At 42.1% G+C, this 24,880-nt stretch overlaps 1 protein-coding gene and 2 long non-coding RNA genes across 5 annotated transcripts in view; 2 read left to right on the forward strand and 1 right to left on the reverse strand.

The window, feature by feature from the left end:
* The window catches only part of LOC142151320 (uncharacterized), a 179,915-nt gene that overhangs the window by 16,244 nt on the left and 138,791 nt on the right, over positions 1-24,880 (forward strand). The gene's annotated exons all lie outside the window — the stretch shown is intronic.
* On the forward strand, positions 1,900-8,072 carry LOC142151319 (uncharacterized). The gene is made up of 3 exons (XR_012691176.1): positions 1,900-1,970; positions 3,601-3,722; positions 4,586-8,072. It is a non-coding gene; the product is annotated as an uncharacterized LOC142151319 (long non-coding RNA).
* The window catches only part of LOC142151316 (intercellular adhesion molecule 5-like), a 51,617-nt gene continuing 29,213 nt past the window's right edge, over positions 2,477-24,880 (reverse strand). For 2 of the 3 annotated variants that reach the window (XM_075206840.1, XM_075206841.1), the window contains exons 3-7: positions 21,040-21,309; positions 15,345-15,578; positions 10,145-10,402; positions 7,786-8,046; positions 2,477-2,715 (exon numbers count right to left, since the gene is read on the reverse strand). In XM_075206840.1, the coding sequence (XP_075062941.1) occupies positions 2,618-2,715; positions 7,786-8,046; positions 10,145-10,402; positions 15,345-15,578; positions 21,040-21,309 (1,121 nt within the window). In that variant the 3' untranslated portion in view covers positions 2,477-2,617. Of the gene's footprint in view, positions 2,716-7,785; positions 8,047-10,144; positions 10,403-15,344; positions 15,579-21,039; positions 21,310-21,407; positions 21,629-24,880 lie in introns of those variants that run through there. The other variant, XM_075206842.1, reaches the window with a different exon arrangement.

A 24,880-nucleotide genomic window follows, 5' to 3' on the forward strand; every position in this document is an offset into this window, starting at 1 on the left:
CTGTTTGCAGTTGATGGGGAATGGTGTGGGGAAGTCTGAATCGGTCCACTGTAAAATGTAGTTTGAGTAATTGGGATAACCCTAAGTGAAGGCGAGGTTTCAGTGGCACAGTGGCTATGTCTAGTTTCTTGTCAAATTCACTGCATAGATGCCTAATTCATGTGTCAAACATATAAATGAGTGAAAATAGTAGAAGTACATGCAGGGCCGGATTAAGGGAATGGAGGCCCCTGGGCTAAGGGGGCCTCCATTCCCCCGTGAGGGCCCCCCCCCCCGTTATCCAAGCTGCCCACCCCCTCCCGTGATCTGAGCTCTCCGCCCCCCCGGCACTTACCTCCTTCTCCGGCACGCTGTACGCTCTTTACTGAGGAGATCTCGTGAGAGTGAGACTCACGAGATCTCCTCAGTAAGGAGACTACAGCGCAACAGGGAAAGACCGCAGTGAAAGTGCTCAGCAGCACTGATTGCGCCGGGGGGCGCCTCCGCCCCGACCGATCAATACTGCTGCTGAGCACTTTCAAGGGCCCCCTGGATGCCATAGGCCCCTGGGCTGTAGCCCAGTTAGCCCTATGGTTAATCCGGCCCTGAGTACATGCTGTATTTCAACCATAGTTCACTTGGAATATCAATTCTACAGATATGAATATCATCTCTTTGATAAATCGGAGTTTGTATTTGACAAAATTGCGCAAATCTTTTTCACTGATTAAAACAAAAAATGTTTATGTGCAGCCAGTACAATGCTAAAATGTCGATACTTTTTCCTCTCCACTGAATGTAATGACTGTGTATTGTTCAGTGTTTAGTCAGTGTTGGTGGCAGACGTTTCTTCATTCTTTTCAGATAGCAGTGTCTGCCAGTTGGCAGTCGTTGGTCGGCCTTCCTGCTGCGAGAGAACAACAGGAGGAACTGCACATTTTCTGGGTGTGCTAATGTATTGTGTACGATCTAATTAAAAAACAAATATCACATAATATATCCTTTGCTTTCCTTGTACCAGTTAGACAGTTGTAATCCCAAAACCAATCAAACCTGATGGAATTGTTCAGTTAATTTATTATTTTTGCCTATTATGTTCATAATAGGCAAAAATAAGGTGCATCCCCTGTACCTTTGAGCAGGGCCATCTTAACAACATTATGGGCCTCCGGGCAAAGCAGTGCACCGGGGCCCCTAGATATAGATATACAGATGTATACATATATAGATATATAGAGATAGAGATAGATAGATGTACTTGCTCAGTTACCCTTGTAGGTTTTTTTTGCAGGTTTTTTTCTTTTGCAGGATTATTTATTCTCATTAAGAGCCGTGCCTATGGGGCCCCCTTGCCCGTGGGGCCCCCGGGCAGCTGCCCATCGTGCCCAGTAGAAATGATGGCCCTGCCTTTGAGGATGACCATGCTTGGCACAGGCTTACCTTCTGATTGTGTTGCTTTTTATTTTTTTTCTTATTCTGTTTCCTGCCTTCCTTCAAACCCTCATTCTCGTCTGAGACTTCACACCTACCACGATAGAGCTTTCTGAAATGTTGAACAGGATGCAAGCTGTGTGACTCTAGGTAGACAAGACCTTGACCACAAGTGAATATTTTTTGCACTGCGTGTTTAATGTGTTGCACTTCTTTCAAGAGGCCAGTCTTGTTTATTTATTCATCTGCCCTCAAATCTTTGGCCATAAAAAATAAAAATCAATTATGGTGAAGAGGTGGGGTAGAAATTGGGATGTGACACATTTGGAATTGCTGTACAGCATCTCGCTGAACATAGGGTTGGTCTTTAGCATAATACCACCTGCGATGAGGTTCTTGTGGTGCCTTCACCCCCCCCCCCATCCTCCCCCAGGCAACTTTCATTTCTCCCTTGTGATAAATTGTGTGCTATAATGACAACTGCAACAAGCTGAAACAGGGCTAAGAGTTGGCAGCGTGCTTTATGAATTGCTGGCGCCTATCTCAAAATGCCACCTCAGGTAAGGTTCCCACTATAGCAATTGTTTAAACTGCAAATCAGGTGTCTTTAAAGGGGGCTTTGACCTCTGTATGAGTTTAATTTATTGGTTTATACATGCCCTTCTGCCCTTGTTTTTTTGCCTTTTTTTTTCGTTACGTTTTAGCAATGAGTTTACATCTGTTGCCCTGAGCTGCCACACGACCCTTCTGGGCTTTATACAAACGCTACATTCTACAATATTCAAATATTCGCTTTGTGTTGCATCTCTGGCCACCAAAATAAACAACTGACGGAAAGTAGTGAACGTTTTATAGTATTAAAGGGAAGTCAGCTGAATGGGAAAAGCCAATATAAGGTATGCTTTAGTTACAGACCAACCGAAAACCTTGCTAAATTCTGACTCATTATTATTTTGAACCATCCTCGCGGTACTTTGTAGACATTGCAAGGCAAATGTTCTATTTAATATTACTAAAGGAAGTGAGATTTGGATCTTAGTTAAGTGAAACCACAAGAACAATGCAATTTGTTTTGTAGAATACTTTAATCCAAAATGTACAATCTGTAGACTGAGATTTGAACAATGGTAATGTGTTTTCTGAGCTTGTGAAACAATAAACTGAAGGAAATGTACTGGTCCCTGGGAATGTTTGATGTAGATGATCTTTAACACAAATAGTAAATGAAACTGGTGGACATCAGAATGATTACAGTGGTTATTGCAGGTTCTGTTCGTTCAACTCCGTTGGGTTTTCTTTCGGGTTCTGAAACAGAAATTGATAAGATAATCTCAAACTTTTCATGTAACATACCTGACATGGAAATAAGGGTCACTGAATGGTTGGTTATAGTCCCTCCAGTTCTACTTCCCAATTTGTATTTTGAACTTTTCCTATACAATTTATCTAAATTAGCTTGAGAAGTGCTCCTGTGCAAGCACTCAGTACAACCATTACGGAAATGCGAATTCTGTCAAATGTAAAAACATCATTTTCAAAGTCCTAGGGCTAGATTTACTAAGCTGCGGGTTTGAAAAAGTGGGGATGTTGCCTATAGCAACCAATCAGATTCTAGCTATCATTTTGTAGAAGGTACTAAATAAATGAAAGCTAGAATCTGATTGGTTGCTATAGTCAACATCCCCACTTTTTCAAACCCGCAGCTTAGTAAATCTAGCCCCTAGTGTTGGACCAACCCTTAATTGTTTGCAACTTTTAATTCTCTCTTATGACTTAAATGTCTTCAGAACCGCTACAATGGCGAAGTTCACCCAAAAAATAAACATTCAGTTTTTTGGGTGGAATAAGGTGACCTAAAGCTAAATACAAAGTTTTACCCAGTTGATGAAACCATCTAACGTTTTAAGCAGGAGATGGTTGTAAAAGCCCATCTCCCACATGAACTTCCCAGAAGACAGATGGTTTGGCAACTAGAACAAGAGTCGAAGGAGCAGGAAGGATGGTTTCCTGCTCAAACCATCCAATATATCAAAGTCGTTTTATGTCTCCTAATTCCATCCCTGCCAGATCCTTTTTTGATAGTAGTGATAGACAACCTGTCGCTCTCCAGCTTTGGTGGAACCACAGACATACAATCTAGAATAACAGGAAAGAGACTTGTTACCACTCTTCTATTTTTTGAGAATCAAGGTAAAAGCCATGTAGGTGCTGTACTGATGTCGGATCGAGAACAGACGGGCAGAGGATTTTTTGGAACGAGAGTGGTGGGAAATGTGCTTATTTTACCCAATCAAAATGTATTTCTGTAACAGGTTTGTGCGACTGTTTATTTCTGTCTTACTATTTTAGGCTATTATGTTTAAACAAATGAATCCATTATGCAGGGATCAGAGAGCTGGTTATCATTACAATGGGGGATCCCAAGGTTTCCCGTTATAGTGAGGATGAAGGTAAGGGTGAGTAGCTCTGGGGCTGATTGTAGAATTTATAAGAGGTGCTCTGCTCTTCGTTTTTGTAACCTGATTGCTTATTATTTTTATTGCCATCTGCCCCTGTCCCCCTCAGCATTTCTAAAGTGAGCACTGGTCAGCGTGGCATAATTATGACTACAACAGGAACACCCGCACTTTGGAGATCACAGATAGAATGTTAACTATCTCCCTGACCGGTCAATGTGAGGCTGAATGCTTCCATTAAAAGTTACTAGTCCTGCCCAAAATGCCAACTTTTACTTCCCTGTGGTGCAGAGAAGACACGGAGTCCATGAGAACTTTGTCCATTATATCAAACATGTAGGTTAGAAATAAACAAAGCCGCACCCCTTACCTACATGCTAACGCACATTCTCACCATCTCCCTGGTTGAAAACGAACATTCCGACCATCTGTTCTTGATTCAATGCAGCCAAGAATAAAACATGAAAGAAAGGACATCAGCCAGTATCGTATACATGGCTTGCCTCAGTGTGCTGGGACTTGTAGGTCCACAGCAGCTGGTGGGGATAGGTTGTCCAATCCTTATGTTTACAGTACATTGAGCCGGTTTGTGGGAACACAAGGGTTTACATCCTTCTTATCAACCAATTGCTTCCAGCTGACATCTGCAGCACATGTACCGCTGAAATCTATAATAAACAACTGAGTCTTATTGCCTTATTATTCTAATTGTTTTACAGAAGCCTCTGAAGTGGCAGCTTCCCCAGGAAATCAGACAGTGAAAATGGAAGGGAAGATCTATGTAATGAATATATTAATAAACACACATTTTTTTTCAAACAGCGATGCAGATAAAGAAGAGCAAGAGATAGTACTGTGAAAAAAATGAAACCTTAGATTTATTCTTTATTTTGGCATACCTCCCAACTTTTAGTTGTCTCAAATCGGGACAGCACGAGATGGGGGCATGGTAACTTTACAATGAGTGTGTCTACGTCACACTGGGGAGGTGTCACAACCGGTAGGGTCAAAGGAGTACCCGTACAGTCTGCTGACGTTGGCACTACCTACTAGAAGGCGCGGAATCTAACAGAGTGGGAGGTTTTCGCCAGAGGCTCCTGCAAGGGCACCGGGTTTCGCAACTCCCTGACCGCAGGTCGCGGTTCTCATAGGAGGTGATGAGCAAAACTGTAAAAAGAACCAGGACTGTAACAGAAGATGGTTCGGATGAGGAGTACCAGGATGGCTGAGAGATTAGGAGACAGTAGAGCAGTGTGCTGATTAACACAGTAGGCTGGTAGCAATGGTAGCAATAACTGGCAGAGCGTTTACCATGAGGATAGTGGAGTAGACACGGAGGCTGTGATGATTTGCGGATGGATGTACTGGAGACTCAGAGAACAGGTAGCAATAATCTGCAGAGTGTTACCACAGGGTAATGGAGTAGTCACAAAGGCTGTGATGATCTGCGGATAGATGTGTTGGAGACTACAGAGAACATGGAACAAACAGGAGCCAGGGAACAGGACATCTGATCAGGAGAGTAGACCTGAAGATCTGACAACTTGGTAGAGAAGCAGGGGCTTTAAATAGACAGAGTTGACAGGCAATTAACCAATCAAGAGGATGCAGGAAGTATCGAGCAGACCAGGTGTGTGCCTGCTCAGTTCAGCCCAACAAGTGAATGCAGAAAGAGGGAGACAGGTGAGAACAGAGACCATATTGCAGGTTTAACTGGTGCAATGTGTGACAGGAGGGCTACATCCTCTCTGGAGTGTGCCCATTGCTTCCGAAGTGCCCCAGTCACCTTCCCTAAAACACCCTTCAATGTCAAGCGCACCCGCCGCTGGTACGTGCAGCATTGAGGGGCACCTGTCATGTCCCAACTGTCCTGGAATTGGCCCAAAGCAAAAAAACATCTGTCAAACTGGGCCAGTAAGGAGGTCCAAATTTGGTGACAGTCTTATTTTAAGCATGATCACATTAGTGGGCTTCCAACCTCCTTTGCAAGACAGGGGGGGAAATTCTGAACTGTATTCCAAAAGTAGAATGTATCAAGTTTTCTTGAAATCAGCAACACTTCCATAGATACATATTAGTAGTCAAGAATAGAGGATAATTTTAGAGCTTGAGTTTGTTCCAGGTACATCCATACTTGGCTACCTTTTTTACCTTGCCCCTGGGGGTTCTGTCCTGATTCTTTACCTCCCAACTTTGTGGCAGCATGTGTGCAGGAAGGGGGCATAGTCATGTTACAAAGTGATTTGGCCACATCCCTTTGGGGGTGCCACATCTACGTGGTGGTGTACCCAGTGCTTCCCATTTCACCCAGGGGTAGATCTAGACTTTATTTTTAGGGGGGTGGGGCGATTTAGCATAGTTACGCCCCTCCATTCTGATTGGTTGTGCCTGCCCCCACACACACTTGGCCACACTCCTCCCACTTTAATCTGCATCTGGGACACAATTTAAAAATTGGGCTTGTGCTGCTGGGGGGAGTGGGGATCAATTGCCCCAGTCTCCCCCCCCCCCCCCCACTCCCGATCCGTCAATGATTTCACCTCCCCGGAAAGCATTGCTTCAATGCCGGCATTGAAGGGGCAGCTGTTATTTCCCCACTGTCCTGGAATCAGGACAAAAGTCATGGGTTGGATGGCAGGACACACCCTTGTGGGTGTGGTTAGTTAGGGAGTGACAGGAATTGTGTGAACTGGGGCCATAGTTTGGATTGATGGATTTTTTTGTCCTGGCTAAATGTTGGGAGGTAGATAAATAGAACTAAATTTCCAACACTGCATTTTCTAACTCAGCCTGACCTTGGATAGACAAATGTAAGAGAAAGTTCCTATTGTTTCCTAAAAATATGTGGTAATTAAAGGAAGTTTTAAATACAACAAAGCAAAAACAAATGACTTTCTATTTACAGTGGAATTGAAACCCACAGATATTGGCAGCAGTAGTGGGATAGGCTTTTATGCACAGTACTAATATGGCCTCTACTGTGCACAGAGAGGAGGTCATTTCTGAAGTGCAGTCGATGTGCATTGTAAAACACTTTGGTTTTGCACTAGTGCACCTGAATGGTCCTCCCGGTGCACATCAAGGTGCATGCCTAGCCTCCAATCCCGGGAGACGCCTCCGCAACCTAGACGCTTAGAGAGCTAACTTCCTACCACTTTACGATCACCCCCTTTTCAGTACATAAAACTTCAGTTTTTCACATAAAATCCTGCTTGGTTTATGGCTTACATTAGTTGTTATTATTATTATTATTATTATTATTATTATTATTATTATTATGGAAATGAGAGGACATTAGGACTGTCTCGGCCTAAGTGAAACATGGAGGCACATTTAAAGTGCATGGTAAGACCCAAAGACCTCCTTCTTTAAATTTTAGTGCAAAACTAAAGTTCTTTTGCAGAGTGGATAGGGCTGTGCACCCCCTCCCCTCTGTAAGACCAGGAATGTCCCTATAAATGTACCCTCCCACCCTTCTATCTCTTTGCAAAAATATCACTCCACGACAGTAAATCTCACTTCTGCATAGCTCTGCAAAACGCAGTGCATTGTTGAACCTACTCTACTTTACTGGTATATCTTTATTCTACCCACGTTCTCTCCTATGGCTGTGCTTTTGCTTCTCTGCAAACACAGCCCTGATGCCTCTTTAAACCCATGTCCCCCCTCCCCCCTGGGGGAAATCTATGCTTCATAAATGACCCCCAGAAGGTTTTGAAACTGCAAATAAATTTGGATGTACTTAGTTTTACTTCTGCAATGACTAATACTATGTAGGTGAGTGATGTTGACTTATTTCCATTTGTTGTTGTATAAAGTGCATACAGCTTGATCACAGTCCTATTGGGAATGTACACTGTTTAGATCCATCTCATTGGAAGCATTGGGTAACATACGATTGAAAGGGGAATCACACTACCTTTTACAGTAATTGTCTGTGTCATGGTATCCGACCCATGCTCATTTTGAGCTGTGCAGATATAATTTCCACCATGTGTCTTCTGGGCCTTCTGGATATTAATGGTCTTTTTATCCTTTGAGAACACCGCATTGGGTGTTGGTTTTTGCCAGGAGTAGGTAGGAGGAGGGAATCCATTGGCTTCACAGGTCAGCGTCACATTATCCCCTTCTGTCAGTTGCGCGGATGGCTTGACTATAATTTTTGATATGATAGGCTTGACTGGAAAAAAAAAAAAAAAGTAAAAACTTTAACATAACACAACACTGTCCTCTTCACAGATACTGGAAATAGAATTGCTTAGTTTAAATGTTTGGTCACTTATGTTTTGGTGGGAACTGCCCCTAAAGATCTCAACCCATCCATGGTTTGACCATCAATCATGATCATGTGACTGCACTTACTCTTCACACACACATAAGAAACACACCAGCCTTCGCATTTTATAGTTTTCATAGGGGAATCCATTAAAAACTGACAATACCTATTTTGTTTCTAGAATTCAGACTCCTGGGGGTTCTATGGTATCACAAACAATGTAAAAATAGACACCTACCTCCGTTTGATAACATTTGGCACTAAAAGAAACAAAGTGTGGCTTTTATGAGCTCAGCAAATGGTGTTTTACTGATCTGGATGATATAGTTTCCTGCTTCAAGTTATGCCATTCCCTGAATTTCTCCCATGTACCTTCCTAGGTTTCAGCCAGGCCTCCCAGATTCCACTCCCAGCATTATTTTTAAAGAGAAGAAGTTGTTCAGTGATAAAAGATATTGACCAATGTCGAGTCACATGCTGGAGAACCAGGCTCAAATACCAGTTTCAACTCTCAGTTGTCTTTGGAAGATTGCTGACTTATCTCCTTGTGCCTATGTACTAAGGACTAGACTTAAAATTATTAAAATATTCAAAACTGTGCGGTGGAATATTCTCCTCATTCCGCATTTGGCTGTGGAATTTAATGCATTTTTTAGGTGGAAATTGGCTTTGAATGTTCGGCACAAAAGTCACCATATTGTTTTGCCAAACCAGGAGTTGCAGTCTTGGTAAATAACCTAGCCACCAGGACACATGGGCCAGAAAGAACCCTGGTATTTTTCAGTGCAGGGATTGTAGCTTCTCGGGGTGGAAAGGTATGTTGTTGTTTAGCAGTCCCGCACCATTGAGGTACCAGTCCTAAGCTTACCATCCTGGTGCTGAATTTCACTATAGCAGGGAATGGTGGTCTCCTTGTTATAGTGGAAACCAGCCCAGGCTGTCTAGGCACCTAGGCAAATATATAGAACAAAAGAAAAAGTGGCTACAGTTTCTTAAGAATGGTTACTAGATGCTGCACGGAGTAATGGGAACACAAATGAGTGAGGTCTTCGCACTGTCTACGCACTCTAGGAATTTATACCAATTTCTTATAAACCACTTTCTACAAAAGGATGTTCTCTCTTGTCGGACAATCCAGTGTAAAGCCTTATCCCTAGCCAGTTCTGCCATCCACGTTCACTGATTCTGTTTGAGCTCCGATTTTTAAACCCCCACCTGTTCCACTGATGTGGGATGATGATTACCAAGAGACATAGATGTTTAGATGGCTTGGATTGGCTGCCCTTCCCCCTTAGGATTGATGCCTGCCCCTATTCCGCCTGGACCACCTTCTGGGGTGATAAGAGATTTCCATAAATGTTACCGTACTTGTACAATAGCCACACGGTCATGTTCAAGAAACCTTAGGAATGTGTCACCGCAGTTATCCCCAATGAGAGAGGGTCCAGATGGGCTTAGTTTTTTTTTTCGTACTGTGCCTTGTACACCCATGTCGTCACAGCTGGACACCCACCTTCTCTTGTCGTCTGACACTACACACTTCCTGCTCAGAGAACAAGGCAACATCAGACTTCAGAGAATTTTGAAGCCCTAGTGTGCCAGGACCTGTGTACATCTTTTCGGGGCTTCAGTGGGTCACAGTTACATTCGGCCAGTAGCTGAGGCATCATGATCTATTCTATCACCTGATGTGCCCATGGCAGCTAATACCTTTGCTATCCTGGTAGTTGACAGCCTGTATTCCCCTTCTTCCATCATGACATTGTCTGCCATGCAGCCCTGTCCTCTGTTAATCACAAGAGCTTACAGGTCACTGTCTCCTATACAATCAGCACACTCATCTCTTGCTGCTGTGACCATTGGAATAATCTGATTAGCTACAGGTTGTTCTAGCCCTACCCACTTCCAAATTGTAGACATCTGGACAAGCAGGAGAGGAAGGCTTAATACAATAGGGTGCTTGGACCCTACTCAAACACACGCTTAAAAACAAAGGCTTTACCTTTTAGAGCAATTTTCTCTTCTAGAGTGGCTGTCCCATGCTGATTCTGTGCCGTACAGATGTATTTTCCAAGGTGGCTCTTTTTCATGTTCCAGATCTCAATACTTCTGTTGTCATGAGATAATTCTATGCTAGATGATGGCATGCTCCAGCTGTATGTAGGAGTGGGGTTACCGTCTGCCTCGCAACTAATTGTCACATTGTCACCTTCGTTGTGCAAAGATGGGTTTACATTTATTTTTAATTTTTCAGGTTTGTCTGAAACAAATTGATAGAATAGTGTTAGATAAATACTGTAGGTTCAGACAAGGAATATTTAAATGGATTTAGAACTAACAAACTGACGACCTTAGCAGGAGAATAAAAAAGAATAAGGGAGCGAACTTCTTCCCCTGTTGTAGGGTCGAAAGGAGCACCAGAGTTGGTTGTTGGAGGGAAGTGAGGCGATGAGGGTGGCGGGAGAAGGGGAGGAGGAGATGTTCAGTCTGATGGCCTCAATTTTGGAGGAGAAAAAGATGGCAAAGTCAGTTGCGGAGAGGGAGGGCGGGACAGAAGGTGGCAGGGGTAGGAGGACTGAGAAGAAATGAGGGACTTAAAAAAGGATTGTTTAGCGAGGGAGAGGGCGGAGCAGAAAGAGGAGAGGATGAATTTAAAGTGAAGGAAGTTTGTCAGGCAACGAGATTTCCTCCAGAAGCGTTCAGCAGTGTGAGAGCACCTTTGGAGGAAGCGGGTGAGTTTGGAGTGCCAGGGTTGAGCAATAAGGCGGCGGATAGCGGAGGCCGGGGTGACAGCATTAAGGGCAGTAGTGAGGGAGTGGTTATAGAGAGAGGACGCCTGGTTAGGACAGGCCAGGGAGGGGTGATAGGAGAGTTTCAAGAGAGGAGGAGAAGGAGGTAGGGTCAATAGCATCAAGGTTGTGCCTAGTGAGGGTGGCTTTAGGCAAGGCGGGAGTAGGGGAGGAGGACAGAGTGAAGGAGAGGAGATGGTGGTCAGAGAGTGGGAAGGGAGAGTTGGAGAAGTCAGAGAGATCACAGAGATGAGAGAAGACAAAGTCAAGGGAGTGACCAAGACAGTGGGTGGGGGAGGAGGTCCACTGAGTGAGGCCTAGAGAGGAGGAAAGGGCGAGAAGTTTGATGGTGGCGGGGTCGGAACAGTTGTCAATGGGGATATTAAAGTCACCAAGTATGATGGAGGGAAGGTCGGAGGAAAGGTAGTGGGGAAGCCATGCAGCGAAGTTGTAGAGGAAGAGGGACGTGGGGCCCGGGGGACGGTAGATGACGGTGACATGGAGGTGGATAGGGGAGAACAGACGGATGGAGTGAACTTCAAAGGAGGAGAAGGAGAGGGAAGGTAAAGTAGGAATTACCCGAAAAGTGCAGTTAGGGGACAGGAGGAAGCCCACGCCACCTCCAGGACGCTCATCCAGTCTGGTGGAGTGAGTGATGGAGAGGCCCCTGTAGGAGAGAGCAGCAGGAGAGGCAGTGTCAGAAGAAGTAAGCCAGGTTTCAGTGATGGCAGGAAGATTTAGAGAGTTGGAGATGAAGGGGTCATGGACGGAGGATAGTTTGTTACGGATGGACCTGAAGTTCCAGAGGGCACATGAGAAAGGGAGGGAGGGAGCAGGGGAGATGCGGATGAGATTGTCAGGGTTGGTGGAGCGAGGGGGAGGGTGAGAGGTGGGGTAGTGAGAGTTGAGCAAGAGAAGGGGGCTAGGGGAGAGGATAGGTATAGGAAAGGAGCGGGGCGGCATTGTACAGTGCAAGAACAAAGGCAGTGGCGAAAACAATATGAAATGCAGTAAAATACAGTGCAGTAAAATTAAAAATAAAGTGCAGATGAAATGAAATAAAAAGCAAATAAAGTTGCAGTGCCAATAAAATAAAATAAAGTACAAAACAATAATATAAGGAGGCGCTGCCCTGAAATAGCTGAAGTACAGAAATGAGGCTCTCTATTACCATAGAAGAGCTCTACCAGAGGAGCTGCAGTTTCCACATACAGATACTTACACTGCACAAACACTGTCACTGCCCCCCATCATAACCTGAGTTCCTGTCAGGATCTGCCTGCAAGCCCCCTGGATTGTATGCTGCTTTGCCTGGCAGCTCCTGCCTTTTGGACTTTATTATTGTGATAGATAGATGTATATATATTGTGGCAGTACCTCTATTCACCAGAGGTGCTGCTATTGTGCTTTTCCTGTTAGTACTAGGGGTTAACCTCCTCATTAATTATCTCCAGCACCTGGGTATTCCCTTCTTATACCTGTCACTCCCAGCATACATTAATGATTATTGTTGTTTCTGCTATTGATTATGTTCCATGCTGCTGTGGTGAGCTGTTCCTTGTTGTTCCCTGTTGTTGCTACATGTTCCTTGTAGTGCTCCTGGTGCACCTGTTGTCAGGGATTTCCACTAACTACCTGTTCACTTGCATCAGTCGTGGTTCTGTTACCTGCCTTCAGTATCTCCTAGCATTCCATGTGCTATATCTACACCCTCCAGTTTGTACCTTACTGTATTCTCTGGAAATGTATCTGTAATAAATATTGTGTATTCCACCATATTCTGGGCTCCTTTGTTGTAATTTTGCATTGAAATGTGACAGTTTCCACATACAGATACTTACACAGCACAGACACTGTTACTGCCCCCCATCATTACTAGAGATGAGCGGGCTCGGATATCTAAAATCCGAGCCCACCCGAACGTTGCCGATCCGAGACAGATCCGGGTATTCCCGCCAATTGCATAACTGAAACCGAGGCTCTGAGTCATAATCCCGCTGTCGGATCTCGCGATACTCGGATCCTATAAATTCCCCGCTAGCCGCCGCCATCTTCACTCGGGCATTGATCAGGGTAGAGGGAGGGTGTGTTAGGTGGTCCTCTGTCCTGCTATATCTTGTGCTGTGCTGGGGAAATAACAATGCCCTTAGAAGGACACAGCACAGCACAGCACAGCACGAAAAATTTAAAAAAATAATTATAAAAAAAAGAAATTAAAAAAAAATATCCAAAAACAATCCTGCAGTATAAGTCCATTGGTACTGCAATATTACAAAGTTCACTGATTCTGCAGAATAGACTGGGAATTAGTGGAAATGATTGTTATTGAGGTTAATAATAGCGTAGGAGTGAAAATAAACCCAAAAACTTGATTTTAACACTTTTTATGTTTTTTTCAAAATAAATCCGAATCCAAAGCCTTAAATCCGAACCAAAACCTTTCGTCAGGTGTTTTGCGAAACAAATCCAAACCCAAAACCTCAAGCAAATCCGAATCCAAAACACAAAACACGAAACACCAAAAGTGGCCGGTGCACATCCCTAATCATTACCCGAGTTCCCACATAGAGATACTTACACTGCACAGACACTGGTACTGTCCCCATCATTACCCGAGTTCCCACATACAGATACTTATACTGTACCGACACTGTTACTGCCCCCATCATTACCCGAGTTCCCACATAGAGATACTTACACTGCACAGACACTGGTACTGTCCCCATCATTACCCGAGTTCCCACATAGAGATACTTACACTGTACCGACACTGGTACTGTCCCCATCATTACCTGAGTTCCCACATAGAGATACTTACACTGCACAGACACTGTTACTGCCCCCATCATTACCCAAGTTTCCACATACAGATACTTACACTGTACCGACACTGTTACTGCCCCCCATCATTACCCAAGTTCCCACATACAGATACTTACACTGCACAGACACTGTAACTACCCCCATCATTACCCAAGTTCCCACATACAGATACTTACACTGCACAGACACTGTAACTGCCCCATCATTACCCGAGTTCCCACATACAGATACTTACACTGCACAGACACTGGTACTGTCCCCATCATTACCCGAGTTCCCACATAGAGATACTTACACTGTACCGACACTGTTACTGCCGCCATCATTACCCGAGTTCCCACATAGAGATACTTACACTGTACAGACACTGTTACTGCCCCCATCATTACCTGAGTTCCACATACAGATACTTACACTGCACAGACACTGTTACTGCCCCCCATCATTACCCAAGTTCCCACATACAGATACTTACACTGCACAGACACTGGTACTGTCCCCATCATTACCCGAGTTCCCAAATACAGATACTTACACTCCACCGACACTGGTACTGTCCCCATCATTACCCGAGTTCCCACATACAGATACTTATACTGCACAGACACTGTTACTGCCCCCATCATTACCCGAGTTCCCACATACAGATACTTACACTGCACAGACACTGGTACTGTCCCCATTATTACCCGAGTTCCCACATAGAGATACTTACACTGTACCGACACTGTTACTGCCGCCATCATTACCCGAGTTCCCACATAGAGATACTTACACTGTACAGACACTGTTACTGCCCCATCATTACCCAAGTTTCCACATACAGATACTTACACTGTACCGACACTGTAACTACCCCCATCATTACCCGAGTTCCCACATACAGATACTTACACTGCACAGACACTGGTACTGTCCCCATCATTACCCGAGTTCCCACATACAGATACTTACACTGCACAGACACTGTTACCGCCCCCCATCATTACCCGAGTTCCCACATACAGATACTTACACTGCACAGACACTGTCACTGCCCCCCATCATTACCCGAGTTCCCACATACAGATACTTACACTGCACAGACACTGTTACCGCCCCCCATCATTACCCGAGTTCCCACATACAGATACTTACACTGCACAGACACTGTCACTGCCCCCCATCATTACCCGAGTTCCCACATACAGATACTTACACTGCACAGACACTGTTACTGCCCCCATCATTACCCAAATTTCCACATACAGATACTTACACTGTACCAACACTGTTACTGCCCCCATCATTACCCGAGTTCCCACATACAGATACTTACACTGCACAGAAACTGTCACTGCCCCCATCATTACCCGAGTTCCCACATACAGATACTTACACTGTACCGTCACTGTTACTGCCCCCATTATTACCCGAGTTCCCACATACAGATAATTACACTGTACCGACACTGTTACTGCCCCCATCATCATCATTTATTTATATAGCGCCAACATATTCATTACCCGAGTTCCCACATACAGATACTTATACTGCACAGACACTGGTACTGCCCCCATCATTACCTGAGTCCCACATATAGATACTTACACTCCACCGACACAGCTACTGTCTTTGAAATCATATCAAAATTTTCAGCTGCACAATTGTACTTTCCAGCCATTGCTTTTGACGTTGTGAATTTCTGCAATGCTGCATACTCCTTGCCCTCTTTACTGCAGGTCACTGTTGGTGGTGGGTATCCGCTAGCCTTGCAGAGGAAACTGTTTTCCTTTCCATCTATCCAAACCACTTTATCAGGGCAGTCTGTGAACTTAGGTTCAGCTGGAAGAAAGTGAGAAGAGATTGAAACAATGAGTCCCGCAAGAGCAACGGATCCGTCACATGTGACTGGTTTATATAGAGTAAAAATAGGAGTTATAGAGAGAGGTTAATAGAGCAATAGAAGGAGTTATATTGAGAGGTTATATGGAGTAATAGGAGGAGTAACAGAGAGGAAGGAAACATTATATGGAATAGCATGGCTCAACAGTGGTTAGCATTGCTGAAATTAAGAGCTGGGGCCAGGGGTTTTATTCCGATGATGGCGCATTCTCTGTATAGTTTGTGTATGCTCCGGCGTCTTCCCACATTCTAAAAACATACTTACAGATAATGTTTGTGTGTAGAAAATTTAGACTTTATCTTCACTGAGGCAGGGATGATAGTATTTAAAAAAAAAACCACTCTGTAAAACACTGCATAATATATTTGCACTATAGAAATAAATATTATTAATTATGGAGTTACAGGAGGAGTTATAGGGAGAGGTTATACGGAGTAATAGGAAGAGATATAGGAAGATGTTATATGGAGTAATAGGAGGAGTTATAAGGAGAGGTTATACGGAGTACTAGGAGGAGATATAGGGAGAGGTTATATGGAGTAATAGGAAGAGATATAGGGAGAGGTTATATGGAGTAATATGAGGAGATATAGGGAGAGGTTATATGGAGTAATAGTAGGAGTTATAGGGAGAGGTTAGATGGAGTAATAGGAGGAGATATAGGGAGAGGTTATATGGAGTAATAGGAGGAGTTATAGGGAGAGGTTATATGGAGTAATAGGAGGAGATATAGGGAGAGGTTATATGGAGTAATATGAGGAGATATAGGGAGAGGTTATATGGAGTAATAGGAGGAGTTATAGGGAGAGGTTATATGGAGTAATAGGAGGAGTTATAGGGAGAGGTTATATGGAGTAATAGGAGTTATAGGGAGATCTTATATGGAGTAATAGGAGGAGTTATAGAGATACATTATGTGGTATAATTTGTAGTATAGTTTAGGTGGTCTTGAATAAATGTGTTATATCTTTTTTCTAAGATTTTTGCATTACAATGTTAGATTATCAGTTACATAACATTATATGAGTGTGCTTCTGCGACTTCTGGTGACTTATTTTTAGTTCTAATTTCAATAATATATTGTGAGGGATTCTGCTCCAGGAGGTCTGACACGCGTTTCGCTTAAATGCTTTATCAAGGCAAAATGTAAACTCTACGAACAAGGAAATGTAAATTGCAGAGGAGTCACTCTAGGACATTGCGTAAAAAGGAGAATGGGTCTATAGGAGCACCCAGCGTCATATAGAAAGTCAAAGCCTAATTTGTGATTGAAAGTTTCTCCACTTCCTTTTAACCCCAAATTCTCACTCCGATGTTTGTTATAAACTTTTTCGACCGCTTTAGTGTTTGAATAAATAGGTTAGAATCATCTTTAATTAACAGATAATATTATTATCCATATAATTGCATAACTGTATAAATTCATTACAATATACAAATTAACTTACTATATGAATACAATGATCAATGATAAGAGCATATTTAGGAATTGCTATTGTGACAAGTGTAAGAATATATTTATGTTGATTAAATGACTTATAATTAATAAATAGTTATTAATTGAATCCGGTGTATAAAAACAAGATATTATTAGTACAAATTATGCCGGTCTTGTCTCAAAATACAATCTGTGTATAACTGCTTACTGAAAATGTATCATAAGCAGATAGAAATATAATGAAAATAGGGATGCTATAAATATAAATAAATATTGTGAAAATGTATATATTAATTTAAATGTGCATTGTAAATTAATTATTAATGATGTGATCCAATTATCTTAATACTATACAGAATAACATGTTATCATTAAGGTGAATGATATCTTATTTTATAAATGTGATTGATTATTACATTATCATTTCAAACTGTCACATTTTATTATATTTATATTTCTTATAAACTATTTTACGCCTGTCTCTCAATTTCATTCGGAAAAATACAATGATTAGATCAGAGGAATTTGATTATTTACCCTAGGAAGGCTCCCTAATTATTATGTTTATTCAATCCATTTGGGGATAATCTTCATATGTATCCCTGTTGAGCAGCGTTTGACTAATATTTCCTCCCCGAACAACCAATTGCACTCTTTCTATTGCTGTTATAGTCCTTAAGAAAATGTACCACCAATGTTGTTGATTGTTTGAATTTTAATAAATCTGATTTAGCATTCCATGTGTTTCCAACATTCTCTTAGATCCTTTGTTTAAATGGGCAGCTTGTCATTCCTTGATACCTCTTATCAAAAGGGCTATGTAGGCAGTGTATCACCACTAAGGTGCTATAGTTTAGGAAATGTTTAATGGTTCATACTTTATCAAATGTATCCTTATATTTATAGTGCGTGCCACATATTAGCAAACTTTGTACTTGCCATATTTGTGGTACCCTGCATTACATTGTGTTCATTTGCTGGTTTTAGAATGATTGCATCCTAATTTGTTTTTTAAATTAAGAGATAGTTTTCAGCGTATAGACTAATTCACCTATCATTTGTTCTAGACCTTGATTTGTAGTATTTCTCTTATCTCGGACCACTATTCACAAGGGTGCCTACATATCTGATGTTATTCTCTGGTGATTTAGTCTTAGTTTATAGGAATATTAATGATTCTCTATCCTCTATCATTGCTGATTTCTAGGCTTGTCTAATCATCCTCTTATTATAAGATGTTTTAAGTTAAGTTAATTTCCTTTGAGCAATTATGTCTCATTTTCAAATATTCACTTTTTAGGACTCATCTTAATGTTGCCGGTGAGAAAGATCTACTTTTATGCAGGATGCTATTTGTTACTGTTTTCTTTCTATAAATATTCATTGATAAGCTTTTATTCATCAGCTTCCTAATTCACAGAAAAAGGAAATTTAGGCTTTTCTTGCTTCATCAGTCAATTTTAAATTAAATTCATTTTGATTAAACTTCAGTATAAATTCCAATAGAAGCAATTTTTTTCCATATCATAATGTAATTAATATCGTAAATCGAAGTCATAAGCTGATATGCTTGGTATAAATCTCATTGATGTCATTAAATAATTGCTCTCTTTCACACCAACCCAAATATTGGTTAAAATATCTTGGGGCACATGTTGTGCCCATGGCCGTCCTTCATATTATTAGATAAACATTTTGCATTTCTTTTATAACATCTGAGATATTGTTAATGTTCTTACAAATACATGTAGATGGTGATCTATAAATGTGCTCGCATTTGCTGTTAATCTACTAATTCCTAAGATTATTGGAATGTATATGGAAAATAAAAGAATATTTTTTCTGCTCCTTTTGGGGATATGATACTGAAACCAAAATATTTTGGCTAAGAATTATATTAAAACAATTAAATATGTACTGTGAGAGTGCCATAGAGTGCACTGTAGAAGAAATAGCATTATCTTTTCTCTTTTGCATATGGCATAACGCAAGAATCTATAGGGAGGTTTTGGAATAATTGGAGAAGTTACAGGGAAAAATTATATTGAATAGTAAGAGGTCATAGTTGTAAGACTTTATGTCCCCCAATTTAAGCTTCCCCTCTCTGTGTTCTTCAAAGATTTGTTTTTGGGGACACACTCAAAACCGAAGTACAAGTTTACGTCCTTCATACAGATCTCTTCATATATACTGTTAGTTAAGTGTTAATTAGCAGAGATTGTCCCTCTAAGTTCAATAGGATCTGGGGTGTGTGAGTCACATGTTCAGCTTCTTGCTCATTTGGCCCCTGTGAGTGATGTATATTTACACTGTTATTTTGGGAACAATTTTAGAGATCTCTAAATTAAAGACAAATAAAGGAATTGATGCAGGTGATATTCACCTGGGCATAAAGGCTTATAATTGCTGCACCTTTAACTGACATTTAACTAATCTCTAATCATCATCATCATCATGTTATTTATATAGCACCACTAATTCCAGAGCGCTGTACAGAGAACTCATTCACATCAGTCCCTGCCCCATTGGAGCTTAGTCTAAATTCCCTAATATATACACACACACACACACACACACACAAGGACTAGGGTCAATTTTGATAGCAGCTAATTAACCTACTAGTATGTTTTTGAAGTGTGGAAGGAAACCGGTACACCCAGAGGAAACCCACGCAAACACAGGGAGAATATACAAACTCCACACAGATAAGGCCATGGTCAGAAATCAAACTCATGACACCAGTGCTGTGAGGCAGAAGTGCCTCACAGAAGTTTGCGTGAGTTTCCTCCGGGTGCTCCGGTTTCCTCCCACACTCCAAAAACATAATGGTAGTTTAATTGGCTGCTAACAAATTGACCCTAGTCTGTGTGTCTGTCTGTGTGTGTGTGTGTGTGTGTGTGTTAGGGAATTTAGACTGTAAGCCCCAATGGGGCAGGGACTGATGTGAGTGAGTTCTCTGTACAGCGCTGCGGAATCAGTGGCGCTATATAAATATATGGTGATGATGGTGATGATGATGATGTCTGCTCCTTCTTGGTCAACCATGTCTAAATTTATTCTGTTTTTAGGTGCAATTGTGTTTTGTGTTTGTATTTGTAACTGACTGTTTGGTGCTGCAGAGTTTTGTGTTGTCTTACAAATTCTACTATGTAGATCTATAGTTTGATATCACTTCTGTTCCCCAGTATATACGTTTAATGAAGGTCAAAGATAAGAGGCATGATTTATTTAAGCTAAGGGATTGAAGATGATTGGAGTACATTTAAAGCAAATAAAGTCCAGAGGACAGTCTTGAACATATATAGGAAACATTCAATAGCAATTATTTTTTATTACCAGAAGAGGAGAAGGTGTCTTGAATAAACGTCTAGCAGATGTAATGGCAAGAAACATCACTTTAATAATTTAATGGCATTTACACACAAAAGTTTCCTAAATAAAATAATTAGGCTGGTTGTTACAATTTACTGAAATAATGCCAGATATTTAAAATAAGATGTCTGCCTGAAATATCCTGCAAAAAAAAAACTCGGAAATACACCGTTGTTGCCATAGCTCCAATAAGGTCTGGCCTTCCTTGGCATCCTCTGTAGCTATGGAAAATTCAATGTTTCAGTCAATGTTGTCCACAGTTAATTTCCATTAAGTGGTAGCTAAGGATGGTCAGTATCTTTAATATGGCAACAACAGTGTGCTTCTGCGTTTTTAGCAGGCAATTTATTGCATTAAGTTGTAGTATCTGGGAAAAAAATTTAATTTCATAAAATAATGTTTCATTGGAGCTACAATTTAAACCTGTATGTGATAAAAATTCATAACATAAAATAAAATAAATAAATAAATGAGATGGACAGACGTAAATGATCACTTATTTCCTCTTATCAACATACTATGTCTCAAAGAGGGTATATGCCTAGAAGGAAAATGAGTGAAATTTAGGATTCCATATGTCTCATACTTACTTTGTATGTACATCTTTTGTGGTTTGCTTTGGGTTTTAAACTGAGCTTCACATGTGAACTCCATCTCATGCATGTCTTTGGTGACCTCCAGCTTGCACGTGATGTTTGGAGAGTTTCCCTTGGTTGTAGAACAGTCTGTTAATGTTGTATTGCCCTTAATTTCTAATTTTACGTCCATACCAGCAGTGTATTGTACTGTGCACCTGATATTTGTGTCATCTTCCTCAATTATCCTGTTCTCAAAATGCAACGTAGGAATAGGCAATATAGCTGAGGAGAGAAAGAATTCTATTGTAATAAAAATAAGAGTTGGTGATTTGACACTGCATTGATTTATATGTCATAGCAACATTGCATCATTGTCTCACTGTGCTTGTAGTCCTGTCTTAGTAATCTTGAAATCTCCCACAATGGTCAAGTAGCTCTAACTCTTCTAGGAGAGCAGGCGCAATGGGCCTGAACATGTAAACGGTATTTTGATTCCATCAAAGCTGCTCTCATCCAGCTACAACAGATTCTCGGCATGGCCGCCCTCTGATAGAATGTAGCACACTTTTTAACGTTCGTTCCAGCATCCACAGCACAAAAAAGAAAATCAAGGAGTATAAAGGAATGCATTTACTCAAAGTTGCAGGAGAGCAGAACAGACAAAATAAACTGGTCTGAAAGTGGGAAACCCCTATGAAGAAGTAATACAAATTATTTTGCTAAATTATTGTTAAATAGTTTTAAATAAGATTAAGACACAGTAATACATGTAGAAATGCCAAAACATGCATTACATTTACAGGGTATATTCCTCTTGCTTTACAATAGTTCATAAATAATCCACAAGTGACTACAAGAGTCTAATAAATACAGTAGAGGAGGAAGCGCTTCTGTATCGCCATCTGCTGGCTACAAGTGATAGAACAGCTGTACTTTATTCTGTTTTGGAGAGATTTTTTACTTTGTTTTCTTGACCTTACTACTTCTTCAAAGCATTGCAAAAATAAGATTACGCTTTGCAAACTGATAGTATTTAACGTGAGAAGGATGAGTTCTAGGCAGATCTCAGGTGCCTATTTATCATTTGTTGCCTCAGGCCTGTCTTTGACAATATGCGCATGCATGAGGTGGTTTAGTGATTTGCCCATGTGCAGTGGAACTACAGTCCCCAGATTCAGGCTTTAAATTAAAGGGCAGGGTGGTGTGGCGGGATGAATATGTGGTGGTTGGGTACTCATGGGAATCCTTCCCTTACCTTGTCCTCCAGACACGAGTCAGGTTCTTTTCTCTTTTGGATATCCAGTGGTCAGGAGATAAATACTTCAATGAAAGGGACAAAGATTGGTCAAACAACTTGATTTTATTGAGAATGCGGTAAGGATAGTTTTGGTAAGCCACCGCGCCACTGACCCCTTCAGCTCAATAGTAATGACAAAATAATGCGTCTGATCAGCATAGAGCACAAAAGCATTTAACATATAACATACACCTGGTGAGTATAAGGCAGAATAACGATAACATCTTCAATACACATTGTCTAATAAGGCACACTGGTAATCACAGTTACTACTTTCACGTTAACAAAATCTGACTGGTGATGATGCAATAACCATCAATAATAACCCATCAAGACTCTTACGGTCACTACCACGCCCACTAGAGGGCTACTTCTTATTCAGGTGTTTGGGGTACCGTGCTATTCCCTATGGGTCAGGCGCCCCACTTTTAGCATCTACTGCTGAGTTAACTTGAATTGCAGCGGTACCACTAACACTGAATGTCAGACCTTCAATATTAATAAATCAATTCTTAGGTAAATCACATAACATTAACATCACCTAAAACATTTGGTGCACCAATATTATCCCCGGTAACGTTACCATATTTTCCACTCAGTCCTGGGCTGACCTGTGCACAGGAATTTGGGTAGTGTTCCAATGTCCTGCAGAGGTTTCCATCAAGGGTTAAGTATTATAGTAGAAAGCAGAGCTGTTGCTCATTTCAGCCACAAGATGGCGCTGTTCTCTCAACAGTCAATGAATCTCTATCAGCACATGTACTCTGCAGCAGGGTATAATGTCCAGATATCAGAGCACACACACACACACACACACACACACACACACACACAGGATATAGCTGAAACGACCGTCTTAATTGTTCCCTGCAGCCTGTGTATAGGTATGATCTGGGGGAAAAGCTCTCACAATCCTTCCTTGTACAAGAATGCAATGTCAGTTTTGGATAGATTCTCTCATCACTCTTCCCTCTGACACTGGGGTGTGTGCAGTACACTACAGGCTAGGTTTTACTTTGAAAAGAGTTCTGTACTTAGTGAATACTGTCTTTGGTGCCCCACTGCGTGTCCACAGATGTTCTCCGTCCGCTTTGCTGGCAATGTCACAGTTCTGGCAGCAGCTTATCTTCTCTCTGCTCGGCTGCACATCCTCCCCCTTGTTCCTTCTACCATGCTGCTCTCTCTCCTCCTTCCTGCACAACCTCTTCCTGTTACTCCCCCAGCCAATCAGGGCCTTCATCCTCCTCCTATCAATCACTCCTGGGCACAAGTTTTCAGGAGCACAATTAACCCCTTGTAGCCCTGCATTTTAAAAGTGCTTATGCACTTCCTCTGTGCTGTTTAACAGGGCTTTGGGGTACCACATTCACCCCCGCTTTTTCAGGTGCGTGTCCTCACGCATTAAGACATAAAGGTGGTTGTTCTTTATCAACTCAAATCACACATCTACAACAGTTATAATGGCAAACATTTTCAATGACAGCAGTTTTAATATACATTATATACAACAGTTTCAGTAGATCTCTAATCCTGATACCGCCAATAGTAGCTCGAAAGGGTCAGTGGGCAGCTGAGGTAAAGTCCCTTTGCCATCGTCTGGCTCTTCGTCCCAGTCATCCCTTGATGTTTCTTCTGGCCCTTGGTCTGGCCTGGGGCGGAGCTTGATATGGGTTCGGCCGTAATCACATACGGGTTCAACTCCCACTTGGGATCCAGCTTACTCCGGGGTCGATTATTCTTCTCGAGGACGATGCTCCTGTCTGGCAGCCGACAGGCCTGCGCATCCCGGTCATAGTCTTTCTTCTGCCTTTTGTAGAAGAACAGAGGAGGGCGCCTGCGCTGAACAGGTCTCTGCTGAGGGGACACTTCCTCTGCTCTCACTCCCTCGCTCACTTGCTCTGCACTTACTTCTCCACCAGATTCTGCAGCATTCTCTCCTCTTGACCGGTAGAAACGTCTGCAGAACCTTCGTTGGTAGGGTGCAAATCTGCTTCCTTTTACTGGTACACCACCAGGGCCAGTCACGTTTGTTGCCTCGGCACCCTTCTCTCCCTCCACAACATCAAATTCCACAGTCTCCCCGTCTCCAACACTGCGCAGAAACTTCCGTGGGTTATTTCGCTTTATTGCTGTCTGGTGGACAAAGACATCTTCTTTGGTGTCATTTCTGTTGATGAAGCCATATCCATTCCGCACATTAAACCACTTGACAGTGCCCAAAACCTTTACATGGGGACCAGCGGACTTTTGATGACCTTGTAGGAGCCGAACAGTATGTTGAAAGGCCTGATGACCGGGGGACGCCGCTTGGGTTAATTTAACCTTCAAAGTTGCCACTAGCTCATCCGGGCATTTTTGCAGCACATTCATCCCCAGGATGATGGGGGCTATGTTCCCTTCACAGGGGGCGGTGACGAGACAGCCTTGTCTTGGCAACAAGGTCGCTCCGATCTGGATGTCCGCTTACCAAAACCCTTCACACGCAATCTCAAGGCCGTTACTGGCGGTCAGCCGCAGCCAGGTTGGGGCTTGTGATAACAGCTGCTCTTTGCCCCA

The sequence above is a fragment of the Mixophyes fleayi genome, chromosome 4 (assembly GCF_038048845.1).
Source record: "Mixophyes fleayi isolate aMixFle1 chromosome 4, aMixFle1.hap1, whole genome shotgun sequence".
NCBI classification, from domain to species: Eukaryota; Metazoa; Chordata; class Amphibia; order Anura; family Limnodynastidae; genus Mixophyes; species Mixophyes fleayi.